This window comes from Equus caballus, chromosome 16 (assembly GCF_041296265.1).
Source record: "Equus caballus isolate H_3958 breed thoroughbred chromosome 16, TB-T2T, whole genome shotgun sequence".
NCBI lineage: Eukaryota > Metazoa > Chordata > Mammalia > Perissodactyla > Equidae > Equus > Equus caballus.
This window is the reverse complement of record NC_091699.1, coordinates 68,857,909-68,876,798: the sequence shown is the minus strand read 5'-3', so window position 1 is coordinate 68,876,798 and position 18,890 is coordinate 68,857,909. Positions and strand designations below refer to the sequence as shown.

At 33.2% G+C, this 18,890-nt stretch overlaps 1 protein-coding gene across 2 annotated transcripts in view; it reads right to left on the bottom strand.

The window, feature by feature from the left end:
* Nucleotides 1-18,890, bottom strand: part of TOP2B (DNA topoisomerase II beta) — a 59,937-nt gene that overhangs the window by 13,066 nt on the left and 27,981 nt on the right. For both annotated transcript variants that reach the window (XM_023620838.2, XM_023620839.2), the window contains exons 14-28: nt 17,765-17,875; nt 17,572-17,677; nt 16,188-16,297; nt 15,767-15,859; nt 15,555-15,669; nt 14,070-14,191; nt 13,719-13,867; nt 12,942-13,173; nt 10,670-10,804; nt 9,807-10,007; nt 8,579-8,774; nt 8,343-8,434; nt 5,319-5,474; nt 5,090-5,173; nt 5-199 (exon numbers count right to left, since the gene is read on the bottom strand). In XM_023620838.2, coding sequence (XP_023476606.1) covers nt 5-199; nt 5,090-5,173; nt 5,319-5,474; nt 8,343-8,434; nt 8,579-8,774; nt 9,807-10,007; nt 10,670-10,804; nt 12,942-13,173; nt 13,719-13,867; nt 14,070-14,191; nt 15,555-15,669; nt 15,767-15,859; nt 16,188-16,297; nt 17,572-17,677; nt 17,765-17,875 — 2,097 coding nt within the window. The remainder of the gene's footprint in view (nt 1-4; nt 200-5,089; nt 5,174-5,318; nt 5,475-8,342; nt 8,435-8,578; nt 8,775-9,806; nt 10,008-10,669; nt 10,805-12,941; nt 13,174-13,718; nt 13,868-14,069; nt 14,192-15,554; nt 15,670-15,766; nt 15,860-16,187; nt 16,298-17,571; nt 17,678-17,764; nt 17,876-18,890) is intronic.

Genomic DNA, 18,890 nt, shown 5'->3' with positions numbered 1-18,890 from the left:
ATACCTTTTTCTTCTTCAGCAACTTTTTGCTGGCATCTGCCTTCATAGCAGTAATTTCAGGAACTACTCTTCTCCCATAAGGTGAGGGCATTGTCTCTTCCAATTGAAGTTTCTTGACCTTAGGTTTGCCAACTTTACCTTTTATTGCTTTCCCAGCCATTCCAGCCAGAATATCTTCTCGTTCTTGCGCTTCCACTTTCTGAAGTATAATTATAAAGGAGGGGGGAGAGGGTGGGTGCGTAAATAACTCATTAGAAAAGACAATTACTACTGCATTAGAAATTAAAACTAATTTTATTCACTCAGTAAGGAATAAAGCTTTCCTTTCAACTGATCTAATCTATGATAAAGTAATGGGGAAAAAAACCCAGATATTCTAAGTCAGAAGACCTGAGTTATAGTCCCAAATCTGTCTAACTAGCTTCTCATTTGTAATACTACGGGGTTGTAACTAAGTGACCTAAATGGTCCCTTCTAGAATCCTACGATGTATTATGAAATCAAGACTTCTGATGACCCGGTATCATTGGAATCCTAGCAAATCCTACAAAAAGGCAGTTCTGTTAACAAGGATGAAGCTATTCTTTACCATCACTTTAGCCATAATAGAAAATATGAAAAAAAAATTGTTCAGAAAGTATGACAATTAAAAGTGACAATACAGTTAGATTGAACTTAGGAAGTTCTATGTAATAATAAATGAGGATATAATCATGATTAATGTTAAAGATTCTTCATTTTACAGAATTATTCCTTCAAATAATTAGCAAGCTTTGAAAAGTATGAAGGAAAAATGTCATCTTAATCTCTTGAAAGCTATTTAAGAAGTCTTTATAGCATAATAGCTTAATAAACATAAGCTTTAAAATCAGATGCACATGGATTTCAATCTTAGCACTTCCACTTATTAGTTATAAATCCTTGGGAAATAACAATTATAATTTATAGGGCACCTACTATGTCCTAGGCATTAAAAATCATGTGAGCCCCATTTTATGAAATGGGAAACTGGGACTCTGAGAGGATGAGTAATTGCTGTTAACTATATGATTCCTCTCTGAGTAAGTTACTTAACTTCTCTCCAAGCTTCAGGATCTTCATCTGTATAACAGGTTAACAATAACCGCTCTCATTTTGGGGAGGGGGGTGGTGGGACTCATTCTGAGGATTATATAGAATGCAGTGCCAGGGGGCTGGCCCCGTGGCTGAGTGGTTAAGTTCGTGTGCTCCGCTGCAGGCAGCCCAGTGTTTCGTTGGTTCGAATCCTGGGCGCAGACATGACACTGCTCATCAAACCACGCTGAGGCAGCATCCCACATGCCACAACTAGAAGGACCCACAACGAAGAATATACAACTATGTACTGGGGGGCTTTGGGGAGAAAAAGGAAAAAAATAAAAAAATCTTCAAAAAAAAAAAAGAATGCAGTGCCAGCACACAATAGATATCCAATTAATGGTATCATTAGACTTTAAATGATATAGAGATAAAATTTGAGTCTAAATCTTTTTAGATGTAAAAAAAAAACACTATATCCAGAATAAATAAGTTTTTGGACCTACTTTGCTAATTATCAAATAATAAAATTATTTTTGTGAAAAAGGTGATAAATTAAAAGTGAAAGAAGAGTATCATTCACTGGAATTGTTTTGAGTGATGACTTTTTAATAGGGAGGAAATTTTTAGGCACAACCAAAAAAAGTTTTCTATTATCTCACTATGTTAATAATCAGTGATCAAATTTAAAGCCATATTAGAATATTATTAACATTAATCAAGAATAATTTTCCTCAATGTTCGCTTGTTTCATTTTTAATGGATATTAATTTCTAAATGTAAAAGTCAGCAGGAAAAAAGGTCTCAAATTTAAAAAAATCTAATTCATTAACAATGTAAGAAAAGCATAAATCAAGGTATACCTATACTATGGCACTTGAAAGATCATTAAGGGAACCCAGAACAATAGCACTAAAGAATTCCACAAATTCTATTAGGAAACTAATATACCACACTCATTCTTAAGAGTTCTAATTCCGACTTAGGCCATGAAAATAAAACTAGAGCATGTGGACAATAAAGCAATAAAACAACTAAAAAGTAAAAAATTACATAATATCATATGAGTAATAATAAATAGTAACTGACCTTGTGCTACTCAAAATGAGATGATCATACTGCTACTATTAATTTAATTCTACGATTTTAAGTGAGTTAATTACTTAAAAACAAATTGGGCAATTTTAAAGATTTTATTTTTTTCCTTTTTCTCCCCAAAGCCCCCTGGTGCATAGTTGTATATTCTTAGTTGTGGGTCCTTCTAGTTGTGGCACGTGGGACACCACCCCAGCATGGCTCGATGAGCAGTGCCATGTCCGCGCCCAGGATTGAACCAACAAAACACTGGGCCACCTGCAGTGGAAGGCATGAACTTAACCACTTGGCCACGGGGCCAGCTCCAAATTGGGCAATTTTAGAAAAAGTTTACGTCTTCTATCTTTCTCTACATATTTTTCTTTTAATTTTTAAACTAGCATTCTACCTGGAGAAAACTAAGTTATAACAAAAAATATTAAAATTTCTCTAAGTCTAAAGAGACTATCATTCTACTTTTTAAAAATCAAAGTACCTATATTCAACCATACCAATATTGCTCTTACGTCTTTGGGGAGCATTAAGCTGAATCAACAAGCTAATTTGAAGACAGTTAAGAAATTTTAACCCATAGTAAGTATTAGAATTTAATTTATTATAAATTTCAACTCCATAGCTTTTTACATTCATCTACACAAGACCTAACTTTTCTTTCTAATTTCATATAGCTAGCAGCTTAATCCTAATGAAGTTTATAAACACATTAACCTTCACAGAGTTAAAATAAACTCTGAGATAATTTGTAAACTCTGAACAAAATGGGCATAGACGGAAACTACCTCAACATAATAAAGGCCATATATGACAAACCCATAGCCAACATCATACTCAATGGGCAAAAACTGAATGCCATCCCCCTGAAAACAGGAATGAGGCAAGGATGCCCTCTATCACCACTCTTATTTAACATAGTACTGGAGGTCTTGGCCAGAGCAATCAGGCAAGAAAAAGGAATAAAAGGAATCCAAATAGGGAGGGAAGAAGTGAAACTCTCGCTGTTTGCAGACGACATGATCTTATATATAGAAAACCCCAAAGAATCCATTGGAAAACTCTTAGAAGTAATCAACAACTACAGCAAAGTTGCAGGGTACAAAATCAATTTGCATAAATCAGTAGCATTTAACAGAAAAAGAACTCAAGAACACAATACCATTCACAATCACAACAAAAAGAATAAAATACCTTGGGGTAAATTTAACTAAGGAAGTGAAGGACTTATATAATGAAAATTGCAAGGCCTTTCTGAGAGAATTGGATGACGACATAAGGAGATGGAAAGACATTCCATGTACATGGATTGGAAGAATAAACATAGTTAAAATGTCCATTCTACCTAAAGCAATCTACAGATTCAACACCATCCCAATCAGAATCCCAATGACATTCTTTACAGAATTAGAACAAAGAATCCTAAAATTCATATGGGGCAACAAAAGACCCCGAATTTCTAAAGCAATCCTGAGAAAAAAGAACAAAACGGGAGGCATCACAATCCCTGACTTCAAAACATACTACAAAGCTACAGTAATCAAAACAGCATGGTACTGGTACAAAAACAGGTGCACAGATCAATGGAACAGAATTGAAAGCCCAGAAATAAAACCACACATCTATGGACAGCTTATCTTCGACAAAGGAGCTGAGGGCATACAATGGAGAAAAGAAAGTCTTTTCAACAAATGGTGCTGGGAAAACTGGAAAGCCACATGTAAAAGAATGAAAATTGACCATTCTTTTTCACCATTCACCAAAATAAACTCAAAATGGATCAAAGACCTAAAGGTGACACCTGAAACCATAAGGCTTCTAGAAGAAAACGTAGGCAGTACACTCTTTGACATCAGTATTAAAAGGATCTTTTCGGACACCATGCCTTCTCAGAGAAGGGAAACAACAGAAAGAATAAACAAATGGGACTTCATCAGACTAAAGAGCTTCTTCAAGGCAAATGAAAAAAACAGGATTGAAACAAAAAAACAACCCACTAACTGGGAAAAAATATTTGCAAGTCATATATCTGACAAAGGCTTAATATCCATAATATATAAAGAACTCTCACAACTCAACAACAAAAAATCAAACAACCCAATCAAACAATGGGCTGGAGACATGAACAGACATTTCTCCAAAGAAGATATACGGATGGCACATGAAAAGATGCTCATCATCACTGATCATCAGGGAAATGCAAATCAAAACTACACTGAGATATCACCTTACACCCATTAGAATGACAAAAATATCTAAAACTAATAGTAACAAATGTTGGAGAGGTTGTGGAGAAAAAGGAACCCTCATACACTGCTGGTGGGAATGCAAACTGGTGCAGCCACTATGGAAAACAGTATGGAGATTCCTCAAAAAATTAAAAATAGAACTACCATACGATCCAGTCATCCCACTACTGGGTATTTATCCAAAGAGCTTGAAGTCAGCAATCCCAAAAGTCCTATGTACCCCAATGTTCATTGCAGCATTATTTACAATAGCCAAGACATGGAAGCAACCTAAGTGCCCATCAACAGATGAATGGATAAAGAAGATGTGGTACATATATACAATGGAATACTACTCAGCTGCAAAACAGAACAAAATCATTCCATTTGCAATAACATGGATGAACCTTGAGGGAATTATGTTAAGTGAAATAAGCCAGCTAGAGAAGGATAATCTGTGTATGACTCCACCCATATGAGGAATTTAAAAATGTGGACTAAGAGAACAGTTTAGTGGATACCAAGGGAAAGGTGGGGTGGGGGGTGGGCACAAAGGGCGAAGTGGTGCACCTACAACACGAATGACAAACACTAATGTACAACTGAAATTTCACAAGATTTTACCCTATCATTAACTCAATTAAAAAAAAAAAAGAATTTTCATTCTTGTTTCATAAACATTACTTTTCCAAATATATTTTAATGGAGACTTAACCTACATCCAGTTCTTCAACAAATGCTGCTAAATCTTCTTTCCAAAGATCTGAAGGAGATTTTCTTTTAAGATCATTGACCTCTCGCCCCTATAATAAGAAAGTAGTATAATTTAAACATTCAATAATTTAAAAATGTATAAAGGGTAAATCAAAATACTTATTTTTGGAAAAAGAAAAAGATATCAATAACACTGAAATAGTTTCAAATTATTTAACCCACAAAAGTTCATACTTTTGCATCTCTCTGTTTAATCAGTTCTTCAACTTTTTCTTTAGTAAGAGACCACAGAGACATATTTAAAATATAATTAAAATCAGGGCCTGAAGGAGTTCCCGAATCAGAGGAACTATCATCATGCTGGTTTTGTGTTTCTTCCTCTTCTGCTGCCTGTAAAAAATAATAAACTTTATATTAACGCCCTGTATAGTATCAAATCAATATTGAATTTTATTGAATACTCAGTTAAAAATTCCACAAATGCTATTCTCTTAGTGCTACATCTTCAGGGTGATGGGGTTATTTTAGATTATCTGCAACATTGCCTCTAAAAATATATTTCCTATAAAAAGTTTAAATTTTCTAAAAATGCTCAATAAAGTCTTCAAAAGGAATGGTATATTCAGTCCCTATTTATGCAGGAATCTGATGAAAAATTAACTGCTTTGCTCAGGCACTAAGTCTAGAAATGAGAAGACACCACATCTTAAAATTAATAGAGTAGAACTAATGTTTTATCACTGTCTCTTGTCAGATTTTTATAATGTTTTATCACTGTCTCTTGTCAGATTTTTATATTAGTGAGCGAATGAACAATTTGAAACCCAAAATAAATATCACTTATGAAGAATATTTTATAGTTGTAATAAACATGCTAAATTACAGTCACTTGCTAGGGATGAATTCTTAATAAAAATTCTCTAAAGCAAGAAGATTCAAGTGAGGACTTAGACAAAGTTCACTTAAGAATTTAAGAGCTGGTGAGTTAGAGTAAGAATTGTGAGGGCTATTCTAAAATTTTATTCATAAGGTCTTTTTCCCTAGAAATAGTTGGAATAAAAAGTCCTCTTATGCTAATATTAAAATTCAAAATCTAATGTATTTAATAGAAGTCATTATAGGTGACATCACCTTTAAAATTTTTAAAATAACAACAGCCATTAAATAAAATTGCATCTAAATTGTTTAAGGCACTCAAATAATTAAAAATGATGGAGTTAACCATGACATTCCATAAAAAAAAAAAGTTCACTTTTGATAATCAAAAAAGAAAAAAATAGCTTTACAATTTAATTTAAAATTTTCAGTACAATAATGTATACATATGAAGTAAACTTTAAGTCTACTTTAGAAGTAAAGGGATAAAAATAAAAATTGCAAAGCAAAGTGCTTCATTACATAAACAAAACTACGAATTCAATTAAGCCACATTAGCCAAATAAGGAATGCTGTTGTTGAGTTGATAGATGATTAATAAGTACCTAGATAACTTTTGACAAATTAATAAATTCTATAAGTTTTTAAAAATTCTTCATGAAACAGTGTGTTGCTATAGAATATTTAGGTTGTTACACATTAAAATTAGGGTGTCATAAAATCCTGTTAGGCTCACACTTTAGAAGTCTATTTGCTCTAGGTTTTGATGACACCCAAAGTATTGTTAATGAGCATTCAAGGAATATGTGTATCTACCATTGTGAACATGAAGATGACTAGATAGTTTCAGAAATCAAGAAAAATAAATTTTTCAAGTTCCAAAGACAGAATTCTGTTTTTGAAAAAACTTTAATCTTCCAATTATCTGCTTGATAAATTCTCTTTTCTCCAACTCTACACAATAGGACACTCTTGTAAGAGCAGCTCCTTTTGTTACCTGAACCCCAAAGCGAAGATATGGCCAAGATGCTGAGAAAATTTTGATGGTGCCAATGAAATTACTGAAATCAAGCACTAGATTTTACCCATGAAGTCTACTTCTACCAGAAGGGCATTCCCAAACCCTACTTTGTCTTCTAAAACTAAGCATTAAATTCATTAGCTTACTAGTTCCTTTTTGTAAGATACAGTTTAAACCTACAGTGATACGGAAGGGCAAGCAGTGTATAAACCATAATTTGGGGTTTAAGAATGCAATAAAACACACTGAAAGGAAAGCAAAGTGCTTGGATCATCTTCACTCTGAACGCTCCCCCTCTTGTCCTACCCCGTTTTCCTCAAATGATGAATAAGCCTATTATCTTAATATGTAATTGCCAAACACACAATTTAATCTAATTATAATCACTCTGATATATGGCATTCTATTGATTGTTCAAAGTTGAAAAAAGCTTAAATAATGTAAACAAAAGCAGCATTTCAATATGGTTTGATTATGGTTGAGAACTCATAAATGTAGGAAGTTCAAAGTTTCAGTTATGTCACATAATCATAACTGTACTTTTTAACTGTACATAACTGTACTTTTTAAAGAAGCTAACATTATCAGTAGCACATATACACAATATTCTAAGTATCCAAAAAATTAATCATTTCCAATTTTCTTCCTTGTACATTTGTGTTCTCAATCACAACATTGTATTGCCTTTTAAAATTTTTCTTTTAATTATACAAAACAGTAAAAAACTAATTCTTGAGAGGAATATCAAAGTTTCAGTATTCCATTCACTGAATTAATTTAGTATTTTATGATCTGAAGTGGACAACTGAATTAATAAAACATCAGACTTTTAATCTGAAGTTCCAGGATTTAAATCTCCAGCCAAAGATCTAAGCACAGGGCAAAGCACATACTTGGTGCTCTATAAATACTGTAATATTGAACATTTTGTCTCTAGTCTTTCAAGTGAATGGTGACTGGCTATCGTATTGTGACCATACACTGATCAGTGTGAAATGATTTACGTGCTACATTATAGTTCCCAGATAGTATACATGTACCTCAAAAAAAACCACCACCACAACTCACACTCTATAATGGCGGGCTCAGAAAAAAGGCCAAGGAGACTGAGCTACCTTCTCACACCTGGAGTCATTTCTCCAGGCCCTGGCTGAGTCACACTAGCAAAGTGCTTTGTGGTGAGTGTGCACTGCAAATTCCTGTACTATATCTATTCTGTGGATAAACAGAAGACTTCAGCCTCCAAAGACAACTCAGCACCTTTACTAGTACTAAATTTAAAATTTAGGGGTTGCGTTTTTGTTTATTTTGGAAGATGCTTTTATAAGCTTCTCTGAATGTCTTTTTCTGCAAATGATTACCTTTTCTTGTGCTTCTTTCCAGGCTTTCACTGGGTCAGATTCATAACCTCTCTGGACTAACATTTGAATCAAATCTTTCTTTGACCTATTCTCTATGTGAGGGAAAAATAAAGTTAGGATCAAGAAAAGAGATTCAATTTGTATTTGTTTATATTCTACTGATAAAAATGTCTTCTATTAATAAAGATTTTTTTCCATTTTAACTAATGTTTAAATTTTTAAAGGTTGCGTCTTACCTATAGTAATTTTCCCTTGTATCTTCTCTAAAATGAAACGGGCTTGATTGTTAAGCTTTGTAGATTCTGCTCCCAGCATTCCTACAAGCCACTCCTTACGCAAACCATAATAACTTAATCGTAAATCAAAGAATTCTTTCAAAATGTCTTGCACAGTTTCATACTTCTTCAGACATCCCATATGATCAAAGAGTACCTAAGCAAAACACAAAGTTTTTGAAGATTACATAAGTCTGTATATTGGTATTTTTAACTTATATGATATCTACAGTATTTAAAATAAACATAATACTTAGATGAACACACATCATCTCTAAAAGCCATTAAACAGAACAAAACTATTGGGCACATTTCTGATTAAATAGTCCTTCGGTGACTCCAAGAAACTGATAAATTTAATTCTCAAAACTATGCCAATATTTAAAATAGGAATAACTTTGAAATATAAAAATAAGTCCTTTAAAAAAAAGGTTCTTACTTAAAAAGGCTATAAAACTACTTAAGAAAAATTTTTTTCAAACTAAAAACAAACATATTCTATCTCTAAGTTTAAAAATGTTAAAGTTCTCACTCCCTTATATACTCAATGGATGTGCATTTGCCTCTCTCTTTTTTGTTTTTTATAACTGTGCTATAATTCACACAAAGTTCCTCAATTTGAGGGCAAATTTTACTTCTTTTCTATCCTTTTTCTCCTTTTCCCATAAGCCCTTCTTGGCAGATTATGGCACTTTTTCTCAGCCCTTGCGCTTTTAATGGATATTTTCTTTTTACCCTTTTTTAAATCTAAAAGCTCATAAGAAATGAAACAAGGATAATCGTACACATTCACTTTGTACCTTCCTCTCCAATTATATATAGACACAAATATACAAGTTTCATAAAGCAGATTATGAGGAGATAAGTACGCCACAATTAAAATGCTAATAGAGACAGGCATAAAGCACATGAACATTCTACAACAATCACTCTTATAACTTTTAGTCAGTGTGTGTGAGGGTATGTGTATTCTGTGTGCTCAAGCCGAGATGTACAAATGGAGAGTTGGGATTAAGAGTAGTCGATAATAGTAGAGAAAAAGGAATGTACCTCTAGACTCTTCAGCAAATATACGGGGGGGGAAAAGGCATTCAGACTTACTACAGCCACTGCAATCATGAAGCCATTACAAAAATCCAACTTATGGAAAAAAAGAAAGGTTAAATTAATAGTAAATTTAATCAATTACCATAGAATTACAAGTAAGAGTAGTTTGAAGTTTAAAAACTTTGTGCAGTCCAGCAGCTTCTGCTTGTGCTAGTTTCTCTTCAGTCATTTTCACCACAAATTTCACAGTTGTATCAGTATGATATTCTTTATAATCAGAAATTAATGCTGGTGTTTTATCTGTTCCATTTAGCATAGGTTCTAAAACCTGTTCTTTATATACCTATAAAAGATTTAAAAATAAGTAATTCTTTTCATATAGAAGATTTAAAAACAAATAATTCTTTTCAAGACATATACTCATGTTCTCATACTACAAGTCATGTGATTTTTTAAAAATTTTCAACTCCAGTGGGGAAAAAAGGAGAAAACTCCATTTCTATCATCTCCTGCCCAGTTGCTATAGAAGACAATATATGGGAATCTCAATGGTGACAGAAGATACACACGGTAATGGTTCTGATCTGCTCATACTCCACAGGGCAAGGAAAAGGCTGAGTATGAGAGGATGTCATCAACAAGTACTGACAAGAGATGACATTCATACTTTTAGATTTGTAACAGCTGACACTGACATGAACTGACCATATTTATAAGGGTTCAAAACACTATTTCTTACATATTATTCTACTCATTTCAAGATAAACAAAGATAAGTCTCTTAAAAAGTACGCTTAAGTCATTCTACATTTAGATAAGTTAAAAAACGTTTTAATTACTATTTGAATATTCAAAGCCCAAATTCAACTGAATGGGGCAAAAATGTATATAGGAATTTTTAAACACTATACAGACTTGAGGCAAACAATGACGGAATCATATTCTTACCAGAAAGCATTGCTCAATGCAATGCCCTCCTCACAGGCGCTCACATACTTAAACTAACCTGTGTCCAAGTTCTAACTGGAAGCTCTGTAATCTCTACTGTGTTTCTATCCACCACAAATATTTCACCACTGACTGCATACTGGTTTTGACCAAGTTCTTGGATCGTTCCTTTAAAGTTTTTGTAGTTTGGAAGCTGCAGAGAAAAATAAAAATAACTTAAGGCCCTGACTTCTCTCTCGAGTGCCAGTACCACCATTTGAGTGCCCCTTAGTCTATGGTCTACTGCTACTGACAGATTAACATGACTGAAACTAAATTCCTCATCTTTAAGAGTCCCTCTCCAAATAATAACTCAATCTTGAATTCACAGCTTCTGTTAATATTATCTCAACATACCCCAATCTCAAAACCTTAGCATCATCTTTCCTAGTCTTCCTAGAACATTACTTTTTTTTTCAGCCTATTGCCTCCATACCTCCTTCTCCCCTAAATTAATAATCCTTTAAATTCAAACTCCTTGGATGGTACATTGAAAGCCTTCCATAGTCTGAACCCAGTCTAACTTTCTACCTGTTCTCCAATGATTTGCCTTCCAGACTACTACTCTTCTTCCATATTTTGATTGGATATTTTGAATATTCTCACTTTCACTCACTCGACCCACCAGCCCTGACATATATTCAGCCCCCCATACCTCACTGATCTATATAAATCTTACTCATCCTTCTCAGCCTAATTACAAGCAATCTCTCCCTCATCTAAAATTCATATTTGCTATTATCACTAAGAAGTTAGGCATACAGCATAGGACACTTCTTCTGGCACACTGAGGAACTATTATCTTTTGTCACTGTAAACTTCATGCCCTGATGTCTTGTCTTGACAACAGATTAACTTTTTGAAGACAAGGATCATAGTTCTTTATCTAGCTACTTAGCATAGTATCAGATAGAGAGAGAGAGAGAGAGATAGATATATATCTATCACATAAGAAGCATGTATTGATCAAATACATTGACTTAATACTCTAAAACGTATCTGAAAGAATTAAAACATAATCATAAAAGGTAATTTGATGCTTCTGTTAAAAATATTCTAAAGTATTTTGAAGTATTTAAGGGGAAAACAGATTTTAAATAAAATTCATAATGCAATATTCTGTTTTAAAATACAAAAATGAGGGGGCTGGCCCCGTGGCCGAGTGGTTGGGTTCGCGCTCTCCGCTGCAGGTAGCCCAGTGTTTCGTTGGTTCGAATCCTGGGCATGGACATGGCACTGCTCATCGAACCGCGCTGAGGCGGCGTCCCACATGACACAACTGGAAGGACCCGCAGCAAAGAATATACAACTATGTACCGGGGGGCTTTGGGGAGAAAAAGGAAAAAATAAAAAAAACTTAAAAAAAAACAAAATACAAAAATGGAAACTTGGAGAGCAACATATAAAAATATTAAGTTTATTTCTACATGGTGGGTTGATGAATAATGTTTTCTCTTTGCTTATTTATATTTTCTATAATTACTATCATTTTTGTAATAAACTACACTTTTATTTAAGTGTATCATGATAAAGGGACATTTTCAGATCATTTTAAATAATGTGGAAGAGGGGAGGACACTTTTTTGAGAGGTTTTTCTTGGAGGGAGTTTAGGGGAAGAACAGAGCACAGAGAATGATGTAAGGGCAAAAATAAAAAAATATGGGGATACATTAAAATACATACAATGAGTTTTTAAGGATTCTTACAACTCTAATATGACTTAGTAGTTTGAGAACAAAAACAAAGTTACATACAATTTTGTCATAAAAGCATTATTCTCTATATAATTTAGATATTTCAAAGCCTGTAATATAGGAGTCTTTTTAAATTTCAATAAACAGTTTCTCCCTATAAACCTTATCTCAAGCTTATATCCTTTACTGTAGGCACATATCAAGTCACACACTAATAAGAAGGCTTCATTGTCTACACTATATTCTTTTTTTTTTCTGAGTAAGATTGGCCCTGCACATCTGTTGCTGATCTTACCCCCTTTTTCTTTTCTCCCCAAAGCCCTAGTACATAGTTGTATATCCTAGTTGTAGGTCATTCTAGCTCTTCTATGTGGGATGCTACCACAGCATGGCTTGATGAGTGGTGATCCAAACCAATGAAGCCCAGGCTCCTGAAGCGGAGTGCGCAAACTTAACCACTGGGCCACAGGGCGGGCCCTACACTATGTTCTAAAATGAAAACGGTTCTATTACTTTTCTAAAATGACTAGAAGTTATAGTTTACACATTATCACTTGTTAAATAAACAATACAAGAAATAAGTTCTAAATAATTACCATGGGATGAGGATCCAAGCCTTCTAGCATTCGTCTGACATTGTTCACAATTTCTCTAGCATCATAGTTGGGTAGTTTACAAGCCCATCCAGTACCAATGCCCTCAGCACCATTTATTAAAACCATGGGAATTATGGGAATATACCACTCAGGCTCTACGCGTTGATTGTCATCATAAAGGAATTTAAGCAGGTTGTCATCCACGGCAGGAAAAAGCAGTCTTGCTAAAGAGCTAATGAAAGGAAAAATAAAAATATGGAAAAAGTTATATTTTCGGAAATAAAACTTTATTTATACATAATTAAAGATTTTACATTTCAAAAAATCTTTTTAGAAGAATGCATTTTTAAAATTTTGACTACATGTGCTTAATAAAATTTACCTAACCTTACTACCAAAAATATTTCTCTCAGGCACAAAGCCAGACTAAAACAGCCCTATTTTACTTATATACATATGTACTTACTAAATTCTTAGTATTGACAAGTAACTTTTTAAGGATTTCCTCTTACTCTGACTAAACCACAAACCCATCTTCAGTGTAAAAAGTGAAGTTGGGTCAGAAAAAATCCTTATATTCATTAGGACTGGTTTCACCAATAATTCATAAAAATTGAGAACAACAAACTTCATTCTATTTGTGATCAAATAAATGGATCATTCACCCTCAACAGAATGTCCAATTATATCTCTCCATAGTTACAATTCTATTAAACATTTAGTTAATTCAATAAACTTCAAATGGAACTTTATACCATTATACCAGCAAATTGTTACCTTAACATTGTGAAAATATAACGAGGGCTTGCAGCATCTTTGCCACCATGAAGCCGAGTTCCAAACTGACCAATAGGCTGAAGCAAGTTAATGTTGTTACTTCCCACAAAGTTCTGAGCCAAATTCACAATAGTCATCATCAATGCTTGCTATAGAATAGAAATAGACAGAATATAACATTAATATTCTAAATTTTCTATATGTATTCCCTAATTTTTATTAAAATCCAAACTCTGGATTCTCTTATGAATCCAAAGACCTTATGAAAAGAAAAATACTATGATTATGCTTAATTATCATTCCTCATGCCAGTAAGTATAGTTCTCAATTGACTCCAGTCTTAATGCTTACTTCCCCATGATGATAAGCAGACATCTCCGCAACAGATCCAGCCAATTGGGCAACTTTCACTTCACGTTTATCATTCCTCTTGAAACAGGTAAATAAAACTTTTCGTTGGCCTGGTTTAAAGCCTATTTTTAAAAAGAACATCCCTCCTTTAAAAATATTACTCAAGATATAGTTGTAATGTTTCTTTTAATAACAACAATGTTCTATATAGTCAAGAGAAAAAAAGCAAAGATATAGTTTGCTTTTGAAAATAAATGACTAAAATTGTTACTTAAGATTCTGTAACAAAATGAGTACAAACTAACAAGTTTATATACCATCTCAATCTATTCCAAAAGTGAAGTACCAATTGAAAGACCACCTTCTGGTCTTAAAGACCTGCTCAGTGGCACCTAACTCCATTCACAGGAGTTTCCCAACATTCATATACCCAAAACGTCAGTTGTAACTAAAGTACCAGCAAACTATCAACAAGCCTGAAAACTATTATTAAGAGTATTCCAAATCAGAAAAACCCTTATAAAGAAGAGATATATTATGGCAGTTAAGAATGCAGGCTTTAGAATCTCACCAATCTGGATACTCTTTTCAACTCGGCCATTTACCATGTGACTTTTCACAAATTACTAAACCGGTAAGTCTCAGTGTCCTCATCATTGTAATAGAAATAATCACAATAGGGTGATTAATAATCCTAATAGGGTGATCATAAGGATTACATTAGATAATGAAAGCAAAGCACTCTGCTTCCTTATCACTCTTCTTGCTCTAGGCCAATGAGCACACTAATAAACTTTTCAGTATATGCTAGCTATCATCATCATCATTGTGGGCCCAGAGCATGGTGGAAACAAGAGGATGATAAAATATGGCCACTTTCCTTGAGAATTTTATAATCTAATTTGAGGAGGCAAAATTAACACAAGTAAAATAAGAGGCACATAATGATTGGCACAGAAGTCTAGGCATCTGAGACCAAGTTAGATTGCAATTGTTAGGGAAGATTTCACAGAAGGGATGTAACTTAAAGCCAGAATTAGATGGATGGGTAGAACCATCTGTAATTAGCTGAAAAACCAAAGAACACAAAGATCAACTAACTTGTTAAAGGTTATAAAATGAAAATTAAGAAGTTATAGATAGAAGACCAAAATATGCTCTATTGGATAGCAGTTTCTAAATTATTTTCATCAAGTTAAATAAATTAAATTATTAGGTTTGGGTATTGAGGTATAAAGGTGTTTTTAAAATTTAATCTCTGATAAACATTTTAGAACTTACCAAAATTAATTTTCCTTAAAAAACTCAAAAAGGGTTTAAAAGATTCAAATTAAGAAATATAAAAGATTTCAGTCCTATCAAAACATCTCAAAAGCAGCATCAGAATTTTAAAATTTATTATAAGGATGGCTTAAAGTACATGAAATTAAATCATACTCAATAACATTCAAACATGAGAAAGATTTTTAAAGAAAAGCTACTTACCATCAACAAGAGATGGTATAGATCTTTCATTGTCTGAGTTTGAGAAGAGAATCAATTCCTTGTTGATGAAATCATTGTAAGTCAAATGCTTTGTTGCTGTACCATACAAAAATTGCTAAGAAAAAAGTTATATAGCAATACTGTCATTATTGCTGCATGAATTTTAGTCTCCTTCTCTTTCTTCCCCCAGATCACCATTCTTTATGACTAACCTCTGGTAAGCCATGTAACCTACGCTGTCTCCGATCTTCCATAAAATTTGTTAACCATTCTTTTCTGTCATCAATCTTCTTCTTACTGAATGCCTGAAAGATTCCAGGTAGCAATTTCATACATTAAAAATAAAATGAATTTTATTATAAAATTAAAATTTATAAAGGCAAATAACTATTAATTTCTGGGAAATTAAGGTTTTTCCCAATGTACTTTTATTAAAAATACACTTGAACAGAGGTCTTTCATTAAAGAACTACAAAAGCAGGGCATAATCGAGGGGGTTGGGGGAGACACTAAGATTAACTAGCTTGGGCATTAGAATTCAAGAGACATCACAGAAAACCAAGACCAGGAAAAAATGTATGGCAGGTAAGGGGATGGATATTAGGAAAAATTTTTGAAAATTAATTTTATTACCAAGGTAATGGCAGCATCATCTTCAGGACCAGCATATCTAAATAAGATGCGGTGCCTTTCCATATCAGCAAAGTATTCCTTTGCTTCTTTAGCTGTACTGGTACCCAATCCTGCACAATTTAAAAAATAAAAGTGAAAATAAGCCTCCCAGAGAAAGATAAATACTAGATGATCTCACCTATATGTAGAATCTAAAAAAGTCAAACTCACAAAGAGAGAGCAGAACAGTGGTTGCCAGGGGCTGGGGGGTAGGGGAAATGGGTCTGTCAAAGGGTACAAACTTTCAGTTATAAGATGAATAAGTTCTGGGCATCTAATGCACTGCATGGTGCCTACAGTTAATAACACTATACTACATACTTGAAAATTGCTGAGTAGATCTTAAATGCTCTCTCCACAGAAAAAAAAAGGTAACTATGTGAGGTGACAGATGTGTTAATTAATTTGATTATGGTAATCATTTCACAATGTATATGTATATCAAATCCTCATGTTGTACACCTCAAATACATACATTTTATTTGTCAATTATACTTCAATACAGCTGAAAAAAAATTTTTTAAGTGAATCATGAACATCAATGGCTGTTTAAAATCATTAGGTAAAAAGCTGATGGACCAGTACCAACTGATCAATTTTAATAGACAAAGAAAGAACCAGATATTACGTGCCTCCTGACATAAGTACACAATGCCAACTATTAAACGTTTTTGCCACATAAATCTAATCCAAATCTGTTTGAGCCTCCAATTTAACTACCTGTTAACAGAAAATAAGAGAAACATGCTACATATTTAATGAAACTACAGCTATAATCAGCAAAGCCAGAATGTAGGAAATTATAAAGGACAAACAATCAACTTTTTCAATAAAATGCAAGGGAAAAATATGAAAAGGGTAACAATGTATTAAGATTTAAGAGACTCATCAACCAAATGCAATGTGCGGACCTCGTTTGGATCCTGACTCAAAGAAAAAACCCCACTATAAAAATAAACACTTTTAATACAGTCAGGAGAATTATAACACTGACTGAATATTTAAGGTTATTAAAGAAAGGTATTATAACAGTATTATTGACATTTAAAAAAATTATTTTAGCAATATATAATGTCTGGAAGTTATTTCAAACTAATGGTGTGACAATGAGAAGAGTTTAGACAAAGCAAGATTGGCCATGAAATGGTGATTGTTTAAGTAGGTAGGAAGCCCATTATACTACTTTACTTTTATAAAATTTTCCATGACAATTCTTTAGATATCAGAAATAGCTGTTTTTGAAGTCTAAAAGTGACAAACTTTCAAAATATTTTATAATACTTTCATAAAAATAAATTTATGTCAGCAGTAACTTCACAAAATTTAAGTATTTTAAAATACAAACCTTTGTAGTATTTTATTTTCCAGGCTTTCTGGTTTTCTATATGTTTCTTCCACTCATCAAATTCAGGAATACTGTAGAAGGAAAGTTCCTGCTTATTTTTGCTAGCCTAAGTTAATAAAAAAATAAATAAAAATTAGGTTTTTTTGCTATCCTTTAAGACAAAAGTATAAAAACATATTAAGGTAAATAGTACCTTTACAATAGGAGTAATGAACTCTTCAAGAAAACCATGCTTCAAAAGTGATGGCCAATTGTGATGGATGAAATTAATAAGCAGACCTTTTATGTGAGAACCATCTTGATCCTAAATAAATGTTAGTAAAGAATGATATAATAACTTTATGAAATATAATTACTTATATAACCAAATTTTAAAATGTTGAATGCAGCAAAGAGGCAAAATTCCACTCAAATTGTACAACTGCATTTTACAAAAGAGTAGGTATTATTCTTTAGATGATCACAGTAAAGACTTTTTCATTAAAATTCAAATAAAGAACATGGCTAGTGATAGACTGGATCATCCTGTCACTACAAAATATACTAACATTATATCTGTTTTATGGTTTACCCAGATTTCACCAAGAGAATGATTTACAGATAGAAATACATAAAACATGGTTATAATGCCATTTCACTGGGTAATGGAAGAAGAAATCCATGAAGTACAGGTATTAACAAGTCTTCTCTCGACATAAAAACTGCTAAATTTCTGCTTAAAACTAAATTGCAGCCTTTTCAGTTGATTTTCTCTACAAATGCTTTTCAAGTATACAAGAGACTAGCAGTTGAACGCATATGAAATTCTTCCTTTTCAATTTTCAAGTTCTTTCCTAATTACTGCTGTTTCACTATTCAAGTCCTCCTAGTTTTTGGGCATCCCGAATTAGGCCGTCATATACAAATATTAACCATTATCCTATTGATTAATCTTTCTCACTTGTAAATTTCATCATTTCCTTCCTACTTATAGGTAAGCTTCAACCCCGTAATACAACAGTGTGTTCTCCTCTTCTCATATTTATTGCACTTAAAAACATTTTTAAAATAACTAACCAAAAAGATGGTTACCCAGTAAATTAGATCATGTAAAAATGTGCTTCACACAAGCAGTGCCATTAAACACTGTTTTTTTTCCCCTTTGATGTACAATCATTTGTATTATCTTAGAGCAAGTCTCATGAACCAAATATCAAAAGGACACTCTAAAAAAGATGAGTTTTGGGGCTGGCCCCGTGGCCGAGTGGTTAAGTTCGCGCGCTCCACTGCAGGCGGCCCAGTGTTTCGTTGGTTCGAATCCTGGGCGTGGACATGGCACT